Source organism: Protopterus annectens, chromosome 2.part0, assembly GCF_019279795.1.
Source record: "Protopterus annectens isolate FY-2018-M chromosome 2.part0, PAN1.0, whole genome shotgun sequence".
NCBI lineage: Eukaryota > Metazoa > Chordata > Ceratodontiformes > Protopteridae > Protopterus > Protopterus annectens.
In genome coordinates, this window is record NC_056728.1 from 987,924,992 (window position 1) to 987,945,779 (window position 20,788).

A 20,788-nucleotide genomic window follows, 5' to 3' on the forward strand; every position below is an offset into this window, starting at 1 on the left:
CAGACTTTCTGGAGCCAGAAAGAGTTTAACCTTGTTTGGCGCTGCCCGATGCTGCTCTAGTGGCAACTCCGCGCTAAAGCACGTTAAAGCGTGCTTGATAGCAGGGGCTGGAAAGAAGCAGGAATAGACCCAAAATGGACAATAAAACTACAGTTTCAAGTCAGTAACCACCTCTACGGGGGGCAGGGAAGCTGCTCAATGTTATTCACTGCCACTGATCACAGAGAGACCCTCCTTCAGCCCAAGCAAAAATGGCCTCACAGAAACTTTCAAACAGTTCAGGAACAGCAAGCCTGTAACTGAACTTTTTTAACTCTCAGAAAAGTGGGAAAAAAACAAGATTTTTTTTGTTTTTGTTTTTTACAGAGATAGCAGAGGTTCACAAGTAATATCAAGTTATAACAGTGCAGTAAATGACCCCACATAAGAGTGCTAGTGAATGTATTTGGTTTATCCCCCTCCTCACACATACACACATTTTTTTCTGTGATCATGCAGAAAGCATCTGCTTTCACCAGACAGATTGCAGTCCTCCCAAATTACTACCTTTTTATTAGGTATACTTCAATTGTTTGACTTTGATTAGATGGAAGAAATTCTGCCTACTGTATTGTTTGCAGCTTGTTTCACAAAAACAAGCATCTCTATCTCACCCTAATCTGGTGATCATTTAAATGTAGTCAGGTAACATTAAGGCAGTTACTTTCACATATAAACAAGTCCCCATCCACAGTCTAACCACTTTCTGACTGTTTGCACCTCCAGTGTTTGATTGTGATCAAGTGAATGAAATTCTCTCCATTGTAATTTATTCAGCTTCTTCGCATACAGGAACCCTAGCTACAATCATTTAACTTGATCAAGTGACAGATCTGTTGGTTTCATATACAGACTAACTCTTCCCCTTAATAAATTGCTTCCTTTTGATTTGGTATGCCTCCAAAGATTCACCATGATTATGAGACTGTTGTTCTGCCAGAAATAAAACATTTGTCTTCTTACACACAAAGTACCAAGAACATATCTCACTCCTACCTATCTACTTTTTATCTTTACGTCTGTGTAGTTGCTAGACATGTAGTCCAGAAGACTATTGAGGAGCGCATCCTTATTTCCTACTTGCTCTGTTTGGTTAAGGGACTTTGTGCAGAGTCACACAGTAAACCTACTGGGACTGAGGGACTTATAACTTGGACTTAAGAAAGCAGCTTATTAACAGCTCAGAGCCTTAATCTTATGCACTGTTGTAAACAGACAGAATATGCACCTCTCCCCCATCAGAAGATTGTTTTTAAATAGCTTGTTTTAGGTTGGGAGGAGTGCTTTCCCCTTTGTCCTTTATCCTCTCAAGGCCTTAAAGAATCTGATCTTTCTCTCTCTCTCATGGGTGGCAGCAGTGCATAGTACCATGCCTAACCTATATCTCATTATGCTATGCATCAGATTTGGAATAAAACTGTAATAGTGAATGGTTGTTTTGATATTTTTTAAGAAGCTTACTTCTATGTGGGTATTAGGTGAGAAAGTGAAAAACTAGTTAACTCGACACCTGATGTATGGCACTGCTAATTGGTACTGAAAAAAAGTCACCACCTAGTGTTAATTTGGATAAAGTATTTTGTTCTAAAGTGATAATTTGAATTGTATATACTGCTCACTATCCGCGGTGGTGGTGCTGCGGTAGCGTTGTCGCCTCACAGTAAGACGCTGTCTGGTTCGATTCTCAGCTAGAGCATCTTCTGCGTGGAGACATGTGTCAATGGGCGTACCTTCGTTGAAGGTTGTGCGTCAGGGCTGGTAACTCGGCACGTAAAAATCAACTACCAATCATTAGCGGACCGGAGTTCCACTGTAGCGACCCCTAACCGGGAAAAGCCGAAAGACACAAACAAATACTGTTCACTATGTACTGCTTAAAACAAAAGTGTTTCCTGCTTTTTGTGTGTATCTTACAGTACACTTTTTCTTCTCTAATGAAATGCTCAATTTACATATTGATACGTTTCAATGGGTCATATGTATGATGGACAACATAAGAAATAATAAAATATTCTTTATGTGTAACAGAAAAGTCACCTGCTTGTGAACGAATAAATAAGATAAAACTAAGCACAGAAATGATTGTTTTAAAGAAAAATATTTAGTGTTTGAAGTTCTCCGTTTTTTTGTTAAACAGAAATAAGGATGCAATGAATCAGATGGCTGTAGGTCCATTGAAGAATGCAGAGTCAAATGGTACCAGTTTTCTTCAGGAGGTAACGTACAGTCTTTGGTGATTGATTGCTTTCTCAGAATTCTGCATCTGTATTACCCTGAAACTTAACATCCTGATGCAGCATAAGAAATGAAAACAAAAACAATTGGCAACTTCATGCAGCATTTCTGACACGTTGTGCAATTCAGGCTCAACTTATGGTGCTTCCATTTTATGAGTATATATTCACGTAAAACTCATTGTAATTAGTGGCATTCGACTTTGTACTGATACTTTTCTCTAGGTGGCATATTTTTTTAGTAAGCCTTACTATTAGAGATGACTAGAAGGACAGAATGCTCAGGTGAGGAATTATGCAGTGGACAGTTTGCTGATTTTATTACTATGTCAGCAACTTAAGTTTCTGTTTCCTCACTCCTGTGACTGTTTGCTAAGTGTAAGTTATTGACTGTATCAAGCTGTGCAGATTTTCTGTTGCTCAGTTTGCAGCTGACTGCAGTGTTGAGATGAAGGCAGCACCATTCACTGCCATGTGTACATGGGTGTTCTTATTTTTAGCATTTTAGGTAGTGAATCAAATTATGAGTTGGATGTTTGCTCATGGAAGTAAGCAGAACAACCCAAGGAGGCTGGTGGTGGACGAGAAGGTTCAAGTGAAGTGACTGATTTAGGGTTGCAGCAGGTATCTTGGGAATGGTATGTACAATCCCTCCATGTAGATAACATACAAGTGTGTAGTGGGATTGAGTAATCAGATGCTGAAAAGCTGTGTTTTGAGGTTTTATTTTTTTTCTTTGTATTCTTTTACTTTTGACTTCCAAGATGGTTGCACATTGAGTAACAACTTAGTTCTAGCTCTCCCAGTGTGAAAACAGAAACTTAGAAGAGAAAGCCAGTGAACATAGATTTCTGGGTAAATTTCAGTAACTGGCTAGTAAGTGCATTGCCTGGATGCCAGGAAAAAAGAAATACAAAGGACCTAAAGGAAAATCAGCTACAAAAGGCGACAAAAAACACTGACTAGGAAAAGTACTGTAGCTGTTCAGCAAAAAGCAGTGTAAGCTCGACATGAATTTCAGTAATCTAGAGGAAAGCATAAGGCGGCTGTACACAGACTTGACTAAAATAAATGAAACACTGATAAGAGTATATCAGCTCAAATAATAAAAGGCTGGAAAAATGGAAGAAGCTTTAAACAGATATTCAGATAAGGTGATAAAACTGTAAAACTCAGAGTTTGAAATGAAGAAAAGGCTGGCTGAATACGAGAATGCTCAAGAAGAGATGTTTAAAAAAAATAATGGAATTAAAGGACAGAGCACATATGGTATACCTGAGATTTTCTGCTGTACCTGAGAAGCTGGAAGGAGCAGACTGAATTAATTTTATGAAAGCACAAACAAGCAAATGAACTGGTATTCCACAGTAGAATTTATTTGAAAGTGCACATTATATGTATGGTCCAAACCTGGCTGTGAGAAAACCTAGACCTTTATTAGTAAAGATGCAATCTTAGCAGCAGAAGGAGTTAATTCTGACAAAACTGTGGCAGAAGGACAAAATATTAAAAGTGGGAGACAGCAGAGTTTGTGGAGAATGACTACTCGCTGTACACCAGGCAGAAGAGGAGTACATTTATCCCATTATTCAGGGAATGTAGAGAAGTAGGCATGAGATTCAAGCTGCTATATCCAGATAGCTTCAAAATATTTTTCACTGGAGGAAAACATAATTTTATGATGAAGTACATGCTAAGGAAGAAATACATAAGTTTGTCCAACAAAAAGTGAGCTGCAAACAAAAGGAGATTCTGCTTCTTGTTCTTCTGGTAATAAAACCCACATAGAGATTTGCCAGTGAAACCTTTTACGTTCCAATGGAAAATGCTTGAGAGAGGGGAAAAAAGCTGAAGAGTTGACTAAAAGAATCAAAAGTACTTTGGAAATGAAGCAGAGACAGAGTTTGGGAGAAGGACATGAACGGGAATTGAACAAGAAAATCTGGAAATATTGGACTTTCTTGGACTTTGTTAAACTTGTAGAGAGCTCTAAATCCTATGCCCTACTTCATGTCATTAATGTTTAGAGAATAAAATTAATAACTTGGAAATTGACAAATGTGGGATTGCAAAGAAATAATTACTTTAGTGAAACATGACAGAACAAGAAATCTGGAAATATTTGACTTTTTTGTACTTTGTTAAACTTGTAGGGGACTCTAAAGACTCTAAAGCATATGAATTACTTCATGTCATTAATGTTCAGAGAAATACTCGGGAGGGGAAGAGGAAGGAGAAAGTTAACTGTTAAGTAAAACAATTTTTTTCTTAATAGTACTGTTTAAATGGTGCATGATTTTCTTCATGTTAGAACGTTTTTCAGTTATTTTTAAGTGTATTTGGGTTTCTAATGTAAATAAGAGGTGCTCCTTTTTTTCTTTTTGCCTTCTCTCTTTCTCCTTGTTCAGTTTTAAGAAATGTAGACCCTGCATTGTAAAAAGGAAAAAAAAAAAGATCTGGTTACAAGAGCATGACAAAAGATAAATTAGTGTGCTTTTTTAGTGTGCAATTTCTTTCAATATGGGAATGACTGAGTTAAGGCCTTTAGCTTTATTTAGTAACAAGTTTTATGAGAAAAGAAGTAAATAAAACAGAATATTGAATACAACTTTTTTTTCTAGTAAACAGTTTTGCATTTGGTTCTTATGTCTTTAGCAGACAATCTGATAAAGAGAAATGGCTTGGAGAAACTCTTTTCTGAAAGCCTTCAAGCATTTTCCTAGCTGAGAGAGCTACAAAGATATGAGAAAACCAGACAACACTTAATAGAACAACAGGCTATACCATGCGTCTTAGCATGGATAACCTTTCTTTTAGATTAGCTCAAGTCTATGTTTATGTGGCTTTCAGTTTGGAACATTTATTCCTATTAGGAGAGTAAACCTTCAGTATTTGAAGATGTATATAGTTTTCTGTTTTATTATTAAGTTAATAGGTTTTGGGGGTGTGATAAACTGATGGGCTCTCAGCCCAGCTAGACAGAATGTTGTAAATAATTTGATGGCATTGTACATATTAATATGATCCACAGGCTTATTTCACAAATGTAAGAAAACTGTGTTATGTGCTGAGCTTCAAATATGTAACCACAGTGCACCCAACTTGGAAGACAGCTGATAAATAAATAACTTTATGACTGTGTGTGGTCTCAAGCTAGGGGACAGGATGTCTGCAGCTGGAAATTCTGTTGTCTTAAGACAAAGATAATTACTAGGTTTCACATGTAAAGTGTCATTTATTGCTGTGACTTCCCAGCAGCTGCAGATCACAACAAAATATTAAATTTTAAGTTCAGTTAGCCTGGGAACTAAATCAGAATTGACAAGAATGATGTAGTCTGAAATGACTCAGCAGTAATATGTATTATCAATTTAAGGAATATCTCAGAAAGAAAGAAGTGCATTTTGTATTTTGTTCTGAAGCTGACAACAACTCACCAGCACTTAGCCTTCTAAGTAGGATTTAGAGCTTAGTATTTCTCTTAGAGATAGGAATATAGCCATATTAGTGTAGATGTTTTCTGTATTTTTGAGAGACTATCCTACAATGTTGTTTTAAAGCATTTCCTGTGATTTCTGAACTCTCTATTGTCATTGTGTTGAATTAATGAGTATTGTCTTGTGTTTTTATTATTATTAAATATTTTTAAACCTTTTAACTGTGGCTGTTTTGTTTTTAGCATACTTGCATGCATTTGTTGATACTGTTCAAGCCACTCCAGTAGCCTTGCTGTTTGTCACACTTACCAATTGGATAATAACACTGCACAGTAGAATTGGACACCCTTTGGTAAGGGCCTTTATAGTAGCTGGTAAGTAGTGGTTGGTGGCAGGTGGAACTACCTTATAGTCTGGGCAGAAGGGGGCATAGCTAGTGAACCTCTGCCAGCCTTCACCAGGAGTGTCTGCATATGAATCAGATCTCAAAGTGTGTGTGTGTGTGTGTGTGTGTGTGTGTGTGTGTGTGTGTGTGTGTGTGTGTGTGTGTGTGTCATTTACTTGGGCAGGGCCACGAAACACTGGTTGGACAGAGAGGGTGCTGGAGATTTTGGCTTGACCACTAGGCTGAGTTCTGAACCCTGCAGTTGTGCCAGTGGGGAGTCTTGTAGGGGATCTGGAGAGAAAGGGAGAAACCAGCCCCAGACTGACTGTGATCTCTGTATGCTCTTAAGGGAAATTGTACTTTACTGTGTGTGTACTTGTTATCCTCACAATGTGGACGCCCCTTACTGGTGTTAGTGGGGAGGATTGAGGCTCCTTGATTACTGGGCCAGTGCACGGGCATCACATATTAATTGGCAGTGGTGGGATATCCACATCAAATATTAATTAGTTGATAGTGGTGAGTTAGCCACATCACATATGAATTGGCTTATAGTGGTGTGGATAATGAATTCCTATAGCTTGTGTACATTGATCACTGAAGGTGTTTTTGTACTATAAATCAGCCGTGCAGTGAACATTCAGAGTTCAGATCACAATTGTTTTATTTATTTTGTTAGCTTAGATAGTCAGGGTGAGCAGGCAAGCATGTCAGTAGAGGAGTATGGCAAGCTGACAAGGAACCAGTTGGCTGAGATGTGCCAGGCTAAAGGACAGGTGCATGAAAACCTGACTAAGACAGACATGATTGCAGCTTGGATCACAGCTGCATCTGAGAATAGTAACCAGGAAGATGATCAGACTGGCCATGGAGATGTACAACACTCAGAGAATGGACAGCTCAACCTTTCTATAGAGGACTTAAAAATCCATCTGGAGCTAAAGAGACTTGAGTTGGAGGCAGCAGCATGACTGAGGCATCTATAGAGATTAAGGAAAATGAGAAACTGCTACACCTGGAAGCTGAGGAGAAGGAGAGGCAGGCAGAGGCAACATGAAAAGGAGTTGCTGACTCCTTGCCAGAGTCATGGAGGTAGTGGGGAAGGGAGTAACTGAACCCCAGAAGCAACTAAGGTCAGTAAATTACTTCCACAATTTACAGAGGGAGATCATTTTGATAGTTTCATTCATATGTTTGAGAGGGTATGTAAACAGTATAATGTGGACCAATAGCTCTGGCTGGTTATGGTTCCTGAGCCCCCTACTCCAAGGTAAAGCTGTAACTGTTTTGTCCAAACTTTCTGAAAATGACTTTTTAAATTATAATACAGTGAAGAATTGTTTGCTAGAATTTTTTAAGCTAACACCTGAAGCTTATAGGAAAACATTTTGTGAGCATAAGACATAAGCCAGGTGGAAGTGTATGTGAATATTTTGCTGAACTAAGCACGTATTTTCATAGGTGGGTGAGTGGATCTCAGGTCACCACTTTTGAAGGGCTGTCAGACCTTTTGGTGATGGAACAAGCCCTTAGTACTTTGCCTGAAGACATGAGGATCTGGTTAGCTGATAGGCAATGCTCTACTGCAGATGGGTTGGGGAAGAAGGGAGACCTATAACCAGCAAGCACGGCATCCCTGCACAGGAAAGGGACCCCCAGTGCTGCTCATGGGTATAAGGGAACCCATGGTGGACAGCCAAGACTGCCCCAACAGAATCTGACAGTAGCAGGGAAAGCCACTAGTCCAGGTACACATCCAGGACCTAGGGTTAAATGTTTTGAATGCAGCCAGTGGGGCCATGTAACATTTAGATGTCCACAGAGGCAAGGGGGGGAAACAAAAGGTGGGAGAGCCAGTAAGTGGGAAAGATAAAATGCCAGTATTAGGTTGCCTTGAGACAACAGGGGTACCAAACTACCATCCTGCAGATGTCCTGATAGGGAAGGATTTTGATAAGGCAGTACTGTGTGTTGATGCAGTTACACACAGTCAGACTTGGAGACAAACATGTGTGTCTGGTAGCCTGGGGAGACCCAGTCAGACTGCATACTTACAGCCAGGACTGGTGAGGTGGGTATTGATGTTCTCTTGGACAGAGTGACTGCAAAGGTAGAGGTGAGTAGTAGTACCCAGGCTGACAGTGAGGCACTGCTGTCAGAGGATGCCAGACTTCCTGTGGAAGGGGAGCTGGGAAGGGTTACAAAGAGAGAGTTGAGACAGGCTCAGCTCTCAGACCCTATATTACAAGGCCTGAGAGGGGTAGCTAGTGAGGCACCTGATTTTCAAGGGAAGGGGGATTCCATATACTGGGACAAAGGGTTACTGTACAGAGAGTGGACCCCTGAGGGAGGGCTAGAGTGTGAGAGGATACAGCAGTTGGTAGTGTCTAGAGCCTACCATCTGGCAGTTCTAGCCGTAGCTCATGATATTCCCTTTGCAGGTCATATGGGCATAAAACATACAAAGAGACGTATTATGCAGAAGTTTTATTGGCCTGAGATTTCCAGAGATGTAACAGGGTACTGCATGACCTGTGAGCAGTGACAAAAGGTAGGCAAGGCAGGAGACAAGGTGAAAGCACCTTTGATGCCTTTGCCTGTGATTGAGGAGTCATTTCAGAGGGTAGCAGCAGATATTGTGGAGCCTCTGAGTACCCCAAGTTCCACAGGGAAAAAGTATATCCTAGTGGTAGTAGATTATGCTACAAGATATCCTGAGGCAGTGGCATTGTCCTCCATTGAGGCAGAAAAGGTGGAAAATGCTTTGTTAGAGATTTTCAGCAGATTAGGTTTCCCAAAAGAAATACTGACTGACAGAGGTGCCAATTTCATGTCAGACCTGCTGGCTTGTCTGTGGAAGTACTGTGGGGTGAAGCACCTAAAGACCACCCGTACCATCCCTAGACTAATGGTCTTGTTGACAGGTTAAACCCTACACTCAAATCCTTGCTGTGGGCTTTTGCAGACCAGTTTGAGGGAGTGGGACAAATATTTGCCCCATCTGTTGTTTGCTTACAGAGAGGTTCCGCAGGAATCCACAGGTTTTTCACCCTTTGAGTTGTTGTATGGGCATAGGGTGAGGGGGCCCCTAGACTTTATTCGTGGTAAGTGGGAGGGTAAGTGTGAATCCCACAAGGAGTCTGTTGTGGCATATGTCTTAAACCTCAGGACAAGGCTCAGGGAATGCATGGGCTTGGCCCAGGGGAACCTGGCAGAAGCCCAACAGCATACAAAGGTCTGGTATGACAGGAATGCTCGAGCTACAGAGTATGCTGTATGGCAGCAGGTAATGGTTCTCATTCCTGTCAGACACAACAAGCTGCAAGCAGCTTAGGAGGGACCCTAGAAGGTGGTAAGGAAGGTCAGTGATGTTAACTACATGGTAGAATTTTTAGGCAGGAAGCAGGGGCACAAATTGTACCATGTTGACATGATGAAACCTTACCATGATAGGGAGGCCCTTGTACTAAGTGTTTGCAGTGGATTGCAGGAAGAGTCTGAGGAAGATCTGGTGACTAAATCTCAGTGAGGCTCGGACTGACACCTCAGTGGAAGGGGTAGCAAAGTCCCAGCAGCTATCTCCTACCCAGGTTTGAGAAATCGAAGCAGTGTTACAGGAGTTTGGGGACATGTTCACTGGTAAACCAGGGTGCATCCATCTGGTGCAGCACCAGGTAAATATAGGACCCCAAAGGCCTATTAGGCAGGCTCCTTATAGAGTGCCTGAGAGCGTCAACCAGACTCTGGGAGGAGATTCAGGAAATGTGGAACTAGGAGTAATTCTGGAGTCCAACAGTCTCCTGGCCTCCCCAGCGGTGCTGGTACCAAAGAAGGATGGCAGCACCAGGTTCTGTGTGGACTACAGGAAATTAAATAGTCACACAGAGTCAGATGCTTACCACATGCCTAGGACAGATGAATCCCTAGAGCAGCTGGGTGGGGCTAAGTATCTTACCACCAATGATCTTATGAAGGCTACTGGCAGGTGCCCTTGACTCCCAGTGCTAGAGAGAGGTCAGCCTTTGTGACTCCTTTTGGCTTGTATGAGTTCACAAAGATGCCCTTTGGGATGAAAAATGCCCCGGCAACTTTCCAGAGGCTGGTAGATCATATCCTAGCAGGGGATTTTGCCCTTGCTTACCTAGGTGATATTGCCATCTACAGCCATTTCTGGCAAGAGCACCTTCAGCATGTCAAGGGGGTTCCGGTGCAGACTACAGAGGGCAGAGTTGGCCGTTAATCCCAGCAAATGTCAGGTGGGTATGGCAGAGGTCTCCTACCTGGGACATAGAGTGGGGAGTCTTAAGATCAGGCCACCACCTGCCACAGTGTAAGCCATTCAGGCATGGCCTGGGCCTGTACTTCTTACCAAAAAGCAGGTGAGGGCATTCTTAGGGACAGCAGGGTACTACAGAAAGTTCGTCCCCAGTTATAGTACCATAGCTGCTCCCCTTACAGACCTGACAAGGAAAAACAGGCCAGATAAGATAGTGTGGACCACCGCATGTGAGTAGCTTAAAGAAGCCTTGGGAAGGACCCCCTTGTTAGCCAGTCCAGATTACAGCAAAAATGTGTTGTGCAGGTGGATGCTATGAACCATGGGGTGGGGGGTGTACTTAGCCAGATTTTTTTCAGAGGGAGAAGAGCACTCAGTGGTTTATTTCAATCGTAGGGTCCAAGCCAGGGAGGAATGCTATGCAGCTGTAGAAAACAAATATTTAGCCATAATGTGGACACTGCAGAAACGCCAGCCTTATCTGTATGGAAGGAAATTCACTGTAGTTACTTATCACAATCCCCTAACTTGGTTAGATTGAGCCAGCCATCAAAATGCCAAGTTACAGAGCCTAGGGTTGCAAGCATATGATATGTCAGTGCAGCACCTCAGTGGGATTAGCAATGCCAATGCAGATGGGCTTTCAAGACAGGGAATGGGGTAAGGTATATCCGGATAGACTCAACCCTCTCATGCAATGTTTCGGGTGGGATGTGATAAACTGAGGGGCTGACAGCCCAGCTAGATAGAATTTTGTAAATAATTTTATGTCATTATAAATATTAATATGATCCACAGGCTTGTTTCACAAATGTAAGAAAACTGTGTTATGTGATGAGATTCAAAAATGTAACTAAAGTGAACCCTATTGGAAGAAATCTGTTAAGTAAATAATTTTATAACTGTGTGTGATCTCAGGCTAGTAGACAGGATGTCTGCAGCTGGAAATTCTTTCTGTTGTCTTAAGAAAGAGATAATAACTAGGTTTCACATGTAAAGCGTCTTTTATTGCTGTGACGTCCTGGCAGCTGCAGATCACAAAGAAATATTACATTTTGAGTTCTGTTAGCCTGGGGGCTAAATCAGAAGTGACAAGAATGATGTAACCTGAAATGACTCGGCAGTAATGTGTATTATCAATTTAAGGACTATCTCAGAAAGAAAGAAGTGCATTTTGTATTTTGTTCTGAAGCTGACAACTCATCAGCAGTTTGCCTTGTAAGTGGGATTTAGATCTTAGTATTTCTCTTAAAGGTCGATAGGAATATAGCCAGATTAGTGCAGATGTTTTTTATGTGAGACTATCCTGCAATGTTGTTTTAAAGTATTTCCTGTGATTTCTGAAATCTCTGTTGTCACTGTGTTGAATTAATGAATATTGTCTCGTATTTTTATTTATTATTAAATATTTTAAACATTTTAGCCATGGCTGTTTTGTGAAGAGATATTTAAGCTCTTCGGATACTTGCATGTATTTGGTGATACTGTACAAGCCACTCCGATAGCCTTGCTGTTCATCACACTTACCAGTTGGATAATAATAACATTGCACAGTAGAATTGGACACCCTTTGGTAAGGGCCTTTATAGTAGCTTATAAGTAATGGTTGGTGGCGGTCAGTACTACCATATAGTCTGGGCAGAAGGGGACATACTTAGTGAACCTGTGCCAGCCTTCCCTAGGGGTGTCTGTGTGTTTGTATATGAATGACATCTCAAAGTGTGTGTGTGTGTGTGTGTGTGTGTGTGTGTGTGTGTGTGTGTGTGTGTGTGTGTGTGTGTGTGTGTGTGTGTGTCAGCTACTTGGGCAAGGACATGAAGCACTGGCTGGACAGAGGGTGCTGGAGGTTTTGGCTTGACCACTCGGCTGAGTTCTGAACCCTGTAGCTGTGCCAGTGTGAAGTCTTATTGGGGATCTGGAAAGAAAGGGAGAAACCAGCCCCAGGCTGATTGTGATCTCTGTGTGCTCTTAAGGGAAATTGTACTTGACTGTGTGTGTACTTGTTATCCTCCCAATGTGAATGCCCCTCACTGGTGTTAGTGGTGAGGATTGAGGCTCCTTGATTTCTGGGCCAGTGCATGGGCATCATGGGGGTGTTGAGTGTGTGTATGTGTGTATAATTTTGTTTGAGGGGTTTCAATAAAATAAAATGTTCAGTAAGATGTGACATAGGCTCAAAGAGAGATGACAACAATGGTGTAAAAGATTAACCTGCCAGACAGTACATGCACGTAACAGAAAAGCTGAAACTAGACATTTAGTAAAAAAGCTGATATGACGTTGTCAATTTTCATGTTATCCTCAATTGATGGGTTTGGTCCTGATCCCTTGGAACTGACTCAGCCGCTTGCTAAAGCTCATGGCAACCAAAAACTTTTGAGCTTCCCCTTTACCCATAATGCAACAATTATCTCAGATCTTTTTTGCCGATTTCAGCTTCAGGCGTGGTTGTGCCTTACTCTCGAGCTTACAAACAAATACATGATATTTTTTAGCCTTTTTCTGTTTTAAATTCCCCCTGTTATAAAATCTTTATCTGTACTACCCATCACACTTTTTGCTAGTCTTTTCTGTTTCTGATTTAGTGCTTCTTGTACTCTTAGATACTGCTGTTAGTATCTCTTCCTCTACCTATTGGTAGCCCCCTTAAATACCATTGTTGGTATTTCCTTCCTTTTTCCTTCTCTTTGCCTTTCAAAAAATATAAGTTTCTATCTTACAGTGTGTTTTTGTGTGGTTATTGCTGTGGGTATTGAACTCTTTGAGTGCATGTGTTTTGTGTTGCGTTCTTTCCTGCTTCCATGGTGGACAAAATAAAGAAAAGAGAAAGCCCCTTCTGGCTTCAAGAGACAAATTGTGCACATATGATACCATTCTCTGGGACAGCACTCCCTTTATGTTTTTTGTTTGAGATCATTACATCTCCAGGAGGATTGCTCCATCTGACATGCCTTTAGCCATTAAGTACTGATGGAGAGGAAAAATAAGTTTATATTAAAAAGTTTGCTGCCCTGTTCTTTCAGAAAGCCAATTTCTGGGTCACCATCTAATGAATCTCACAAGCTTAAGTCAAAATCTTCTGTGTCCAGTCCTGCTTCTTCCTCATCAAAATTGGCGGAAGCTAGGAAATAGAGTTCCTTAGTGCCGATACCTTCATCGGCACCGAGCAGGAAAAAGTCTTAAGTTGTTTTTTTTATGAACTACATCAGAACCAAGTACTAAGCCTTTGGCAATGACATTCTGTCGGCATCAACCTTGGACAAGAATATGTCATCTACACTATCTACATTAGCGCTGACCAGGGAATTAACCAAAGAATTCATTGCATTACCCAGGTCTAGATATTCCCTGTCTGTTGATCTGATCCCAGGTAGACTGTTATCCCTTTTTCTTTATCAACCAACATCACCTTCAGCAAAATCTACCCATTCCTCCAGAAGCTTTACTGAAGAAGAGCTGGAGAGCATGTTGAGAAAGGTTCTCTCGGCACAAGGAGTCACTGGGACTACTAGGCCTCCTACCCCATCGGGTCAGGGACCTTCTGCTTCCACCCCTCCAAGCAGCTTTCCTCCTCTGACGTCTACTGCAAGTTAAGAGACCTTGGTTCTGAGTTGTCTTGCACTAACACCCTCAGCACCAAAGTGGTCCTCTTCTTCATCAGCAGTTGTGACTCTGAGTTCTTTAGCTCGGTCAGAACTGGAGACCTCCTGGAGCCATACCTGTCCTGCCAGTTCTGAGCAGTTTGATTTGACCCAAGTTTTTTTGGAGTCGTTTCTCCTGCTGGTAGCCTCAGCACTGACCAGCTTGGCCCCGGCGTATGCTTCGGGAGACGTCTGCCTTGGTTGAAGGGTAACTGCGGTACCAACCACTGTTCCTTCGGGTCTGGACTCCCAACCATGGGTGGATTAGCTTTTGAAGCAATGGCGAGAGCCTGTTTACTCCAAGACATCAGTCTGTCCTTCCCCCTTGGAAGAACCTGCCAAGTCACTGCTTGTCCCAGAGCCTCACTCGCTTCCTCCAGCTGGACAGAGGTTGTCAAGCTTCAGGGAACCCCACATTTGGGAACATCATCTTCCGACACCTCCCCAGAGCTTCCTGCTGAGGAGGTTCCTCAGAAAAAGAAGTCTAAGAGGAAACATGTTGATTCCCCTGAAGAATCCTAGACTGAAGGCACAGATTTCGAGGAGAGCAAGGGTCCACACGATCACCTTCTGAAGATGTATCTCCTTTGGTGACATCCTGGAAATTTTGAAACAGAGAGGTGGTTGGCAGTCCAGCTATACTACTTTGGAGGAATCTGTGTACCTGCAGGCCTTTGGCACCTGACCATCTACTTCCTGGGTAACTCCGTCCCACTGATGAGCTCATTAAGTTGACCTTAATGGAAGACCCCCAACACTATTGAGCCAATACCCCAGAGACCAGACAAAATTATTACTGCACCCTTAGATAAACCCTTCTGGACCAAGGGCTTACTGGTAGATGCCCTGGACTTGGCAGCAGTCAGCAAAAAGGAACTGGCAAATGAAAAGTTCCACTATTCATCTTCCTAACAGGGAGTCCAGAATGATGGATGGAATTGGGAAGTGAATTTATGCTTCATCGACATTTTCTTTATGCTCTTTGAATTACCTGGCACATTTTACGAGATTGCAGAGGGATCTGAGTAAAGAACCTTTAGACACCCTCTCAGGAGCTGTTTCTGACAAGGTTCAGGACTCAGTAACTTCTCATCCACCCTGACTTCCATTTCCAGTTCTTCTACGAGGCTCATTTCTCATGCAGCCAAAGGGATGACAGGAGCCATCAGTTCAGGAGTAACCTTAAGGAGACATGCCTGGATGCGTTTGTGAGACTTAGCAGAATGCTTCAAGTCTATGTTCATCAGTTCTCCCTTTGTCAGCACTTCCTTGTTTGGGCTCAAAGTAAAAGACACACTCACTAGGTGTGAGAAGGACGGAAAGATGCTTTCTGCAATGAGCGTATGTTTTTCCACTCCTCAGAGATGTTTTTCAAGGAACCAGCGCAATGGTGGAAAAATGTGGTTCAAGAAGACCCAAGGCTCCTTTCCTGACAGATATAATGACAGCTCCCCCAGGGGCAGAGGGGGGAGCTCCAAGTGACTCCTTCTTTGGTAAACCTTTCCAGCGCTCCTGAATGAGGTCTGAGTGCCCTCCTCTGGAGGTAGTACAGGTTGTTTTTCCCTGCACCAGAGAGCCTGGCTACAGATAACTTCTGAAAATGGGTGTAGAGAGTTATATCCAGAGTTTATATTATTTACTTTTCACTAACCTCATCCTCTTACAAAAAATCCTGGATGTTTCTCCCAGTCAAAAGGAACAAACAGCACTAGAAATACTAGAGCTGCTAGAAAAGTAAGTCATCCAAATTATCCCCTCAAAACACAGACCAGATAGGATCTGGAATTTGCTCAAGGTTCGTTATAGTGCCAAAAAAAATGGTTTAGAGATTTATTCTAGATCTCAGCAAACTAAGCAAATCTGTCCGTCAAACCAAAGTCTGGATGGTCACGATTCAGTCCATTCTTCTATTTCTGGAAAAGGATGACTGGATGTGCTGCATAGACCTCCAGGATGTGTACTATCACATAAAAATGCACAGGCGATCCAGGAGGTTCTTATGCTTCTGACTGGGAGCCAGTCACTACCAATTCAGAGTACTGCCCTTTGGTCTCATCACAGCTGCAAGGGTGTTCAAATGCATGGCAGTAGTAGCAGCTCACTTGAAACTGCACAAATTCCAAGTGTTTCCATACCTTGACTACTGGCTCATAACTGCCACGACCAGGCATCAACTTGTAGAAGCCAGAGAAAAGGTTCTTCAAATGTGCTTCTCTTTGAAAATAACTGTCAACTATGAAAAATGTCACTTAAAGCCAACCCAGATCATAGAATTCATAAGTTCCATTTTAAACACAAGAACCACCATAGCTTCTCTTCCTGAACAAAGATTGCGGACAATTCATAGGCAAGTTTTGAGCATGGTAGCAAGAACAAAGTGCCAGCGAAACTAGTTCTCTGAACATTGGGTTCCAAGGCAGCATCAGTAACTCTTATACCCCCCAGCCCAAGCCACAGTGACCATGGATGCCTCCTTGCTGATGTGGGGGAGGGTCATTGCAGTGGAAGGACAGTCCAGGGCACTTGATGTCCAGTACAGGCTTTAACCATCAGTGTTCTAGAAATGAGGCAGTACTCTTAGCATTACAAGCCTTTCAGGATGCTCACCCCTCCAGAACAATTGTGATTCAAACAGACATGTCAGTAGTCTGGTATATCAACATTCAAGGAGGAACCAGATCTTATCCACTATGTCAAGAAGCCGTGAGAGTGTGGGAATGGGCAATCTCCTCAAACTGCTTTCTAATAGCAACAGATTTCCAGGGAAGCCCAGTGTGATAGTGGACAAGTGACACAGGTCACTTCTACATGACGAGTGTGTCTGAGAGAATTTTTTTGATCATGGGGCCATCCTTGCTGCGATCTGTTTGTGTCTTCCCTAAGCAACAAATGCAGCAGCTATTTTGCCCTAATCCCCCCAATGGGGGAAGCCCTGAGGAGCGCTGTTCTTCACAGTTGGCCCCCTGGTCTCCTTTATGCCATTCCACCAATACCGTTGATTCCCAAATTTCTATAGAAAGCCATCAGGTTGAAGATCAAAGTCATCCTCATATCCCCCTTTTGGCCTCAACAGATTTGGTTCCCCTTCCTTTGGCCTTAGCTAATCAAACTTGTATACTGGATCCAATTCCAGATCTCCTGTCCCACCCAACAGGCATGGTCCATCCTGACATTCACAATCTCAAGCTGACAGCTTGGTATCTCCACTTCCAGTAGTAGCCAGACAACCTATGGTCTCTTCTCTTGTTTGACACATTCTGCTATTGTCTCATAAGCCTTCCACACAAAGTCTGTATTATAATAAATGGAAGAAGTTTGTATATTGCACTCTGGAGAATGACACTGAACCTTTTTCAGCCCCAGTTCATGAATCCTCAAGTTTTTGGCATTGCTTTTTGATAGTGGAGCCTCTCCCTCCACCATCAAGATTCAACTAACAGCCATCTCCAACTTCCATATTGGATTCAAAGACTCTTCTGTGTCCTTTCACAAACTCTTTAAGTCTTTCGTGAAGGGTATTCTTCTGTTACGACCTCCCTTCAAAGACCCTACTTCATCATAGGATTTCAACTCGGTATTAAAAGCAATCAATAAACAACCGTTTGAACCTGCCCACACTTGTTATATTAAGTTCCTTTCCTGGAAGACTATACTGTTAGTTGTGCTCACTTCTGTCAGAAGAATTTCAAAGATTCAGGCCCTATCATCTAAACCTCCATATCTAGTCTTTCTTAAGGACAGGGTTTCACTTAGACTCAACCCTTCATTCCTCCAAAAGTGGTTTCTGGGAACATCATCAGTTAGTGTATAAACTTGCCAGTTTTCTTCCCCAGCTATTCTAATAAAGGAGAGTATTGTTTGCATTCTTTAGATGTATATTAACAGTTGTGTTTCTACCTACACAGGACAAAAGACTTCAGAAAATCAGACCAGCTTTTTATCTCCTGCTGACACACCAAATTGGGACAAGCTGTATCCAAAGTCACTTTAGTAAAATGGCTGGCTTACTGAAATAACTTTACATATTCCAAATTCATAGTTACTCTCTGAAAACTCACGAAGGCTCATTCCACAAGAGCAATAGCTACATCAACTGTTTTTCAGGCTGGAGCATCCATGGATGACATATGTGCAACAACAACATAGGCTAAGCCGCATACCTTTATTACTCATTACAAATTGGATATGGTCTCCAGGTGTAGAGCATCATTTTCTTCAGTGTTGCTTTGTCTGTCCAGGAAATAAGGTAGCTGGGAACTCTGTCCCATCCTTTGAGGATAACATGAAAATTGACAACTTCAGATAGAAAAGTTATGTACTCACCATAACGTTCCATCTCAGTTGTAGATTTTCATGTATCCTTAACTTTCCACCCTCCAACCCCCTACCTAATTTTTTTTTTTGGAAGAACGGGGGATTTCTACCTTGTCACATTCTGGCTGATTATTTTAAATGGTTACTGACCCGATCCCTGTTGGAAATGTAACATTTTTCCTTCCTCCTCTTCTTCTGCTTATTCTGTCAGCAAACTAGATCTGAGGTAATGAAACTGTTGCTTTATGGGTAAAAAGAGAAGCTTGAGAGTTTTTGGTTTCCATAAGCTTTACCAAGCAACAGAGTTGGTTCTGAGGTATCAGAATCAAATTCATTCGTTGAGGTTACATGAAAATCGACAACTCAGATGGAATGTTACAGTGAGTACATAACTTTTTTATACATAAAAGGTGGGCATAATAGTCTCACAATAATATGATCCTTTCTGTAACGTCTTTAAACGCTAATGGTCTCACAGATACAAAAAAGAAAGAGTAGTGAACTATATTAAAAATGTAGAGTGCAGATTGCTATGCTATAGGAGACACACTTGGAAAGAAATGAACATGTGCATTTGTTAAAGAAAGGTTTACCGGATGGTTATTCAGCAGAATACCTGGGGCAAAGGAAGAGTGGAGTACTTATATTAATTGCAAGAGGAGCTCCAGTAGCACAGAAGAGGATAAAAAATAAAATAATGGTAGATTTGTAGTACTGAGAAGAATTACACTGGCATCTATTTATATTCCACTGAAAATTGCTGTAATGGAGCTTAAGAAAATTCTGGGATAAATAGTCAGCTTTTAGCAAGGAATATTACTTATAGGTGGGGACTGGAATTTGCTTTGCAATAGTGAAGATGTGTCTGGGGGACCCAGAAGAGAAAATATAACAAAGGAAGGCAGATTATTAAAGAAATTTATGAAAATGTTTGGCATAGAAGATATGAATTCAGTACTAGGTGTTCAGAGTGAATTTACATATTATTCCCCAAGATACAAAAACTGGGTTAGGCTAGACAGAATTTACATTTCTCAGGAACATGTGCATTTAATTGAAGGTCTTGATATGCACCTAGATCATGTGGCAATAGTAACTAAAATAAAAACACATGGTAATGAAATAGAAATGAGACACTAGCACTTCCCCACCTATGTGTTCAAAAGAAAGGAATTTAAGGAATGGGTAGTGGAAATTATTCATGAGCTATTAGAGAAGACAGAAATTTCTTCTGAAAATATAGCTAGGGAGTGGGATAAAATTATAGAAGTTTAAAAATAGGGTGGAAATAAAAGAAAGGGAGATACTGTTAAGAAGTAAAAAGAGTTATTTAGAGGGACTGCCAAATGTTAAAATATTTCAAAATAGGGAGAATCTCACAGAACAAGAAGAGGAGCAACTGCAGAATGCTAAACAGAAAATAAGGGATTACCCTGATAACATGCATGAGTTTAGAAAGACAGCTGTTAAGCAACTGTTTTTTGATAATAACTCTAAAGCACAAAAACTTTTAGCACAATGACTCAGGCAAAATAAAGTAGTAAGGTCTGTCACCAAGCTTAGGAAGCCTATAATTAGGAAGATAACAAGGGATCCTGTAGAAGTATTAGAAATATTTCTGAAATTCTATGAATGTCTGTATAAAGCAGAGAAATGTGGAAATCAAGAAAAGGTACAAATGGAAATGTTTATGGAAGAATTAAATATGCCAAAGTTAGAGGTAGATGACGCTCAATTACTAACAGGATAGGAAGGGTTGAGGTAAAAATGGCTATGTATAACCAATCTACAGGAAAGTTCCCAGCAATAGATGGTATTCCTGTGGAAGTTTGGAAGCAAGGAGAGAAAAAAACTGCTAAAGATCTCTAAGGTTTTGTTTAACAGTATTTTAAGAAGAGGAGAAATACCAACATCCTGGAACAAAGTGGGTAGTAGTTGTAATCCCTTAAGAAGGTAAAGATTAATCAGATCTAGCTTCATACAGGCCCATTTCAATACTAAACCATGATTATAAAGTATTAATGTCTGTAATGTCTGAAAGAATGGCAAAAGTGATGAAGAAATTGATAGATATGGATCATCGTGGTTTTGTGGAGTGGATGCAAACATTTGACAACATTAACAGAATACTGATGATCCAGATGGAAGCAGAAAGTAAGAAAATACCACTGCTCCTGTTTGGGTCTTGATGCAAAGAAAACATTTGACAGAGTAAGTTCGGACCTTGAGCTGAGCAATGGAAGCACTTGCATTCCCTGAAAAAATTATAAGGTTGATTAGGAGGCTATATGAGGGAGCGGAGGCGAAAATTGAAGTGGGTGGGGTTCTCTCTGATAATCTCTGCTTGAGCAGAACCATCAGGCAGGGATGTCTTCTCTCCCCTTTGTTATTTGCATTATATTTAGAATCGTTGGCAAAGAAAATAAGGTACTCAGAAATTCAAGGATATAATTGGTAATGAA

At 41.4% G+C, this 20,788-nt stretch overlaps 1 protein-coding gene across 8 annotated transcripts in view; it reads left to right on the forward strand.

The window, feature by feature from the left end:
• MPDZ (multiple PDZ domain crumbs cell polarity complex component) overlaps positions 1–20,788 on the forward strand; it is a 3,829,210-nt gene that overhangs the window by 2,980,687 nt on the left and 827,735 nt on the right. For all 8 annotated transcript variants that reach the window (XM_044061234.1, XM_044061239.1, XM_044061240.1 and 5 more), the window contains one exon: positions 2,177–2,255. In XM_044061234.1, coding sequence (XP_043917169.1) covers positions 2,177–2,255 — 79 coding nt within the window. The remainder of the gene's footprint in view (positions 1–2,176; positions 2,256–20,788) is intronic.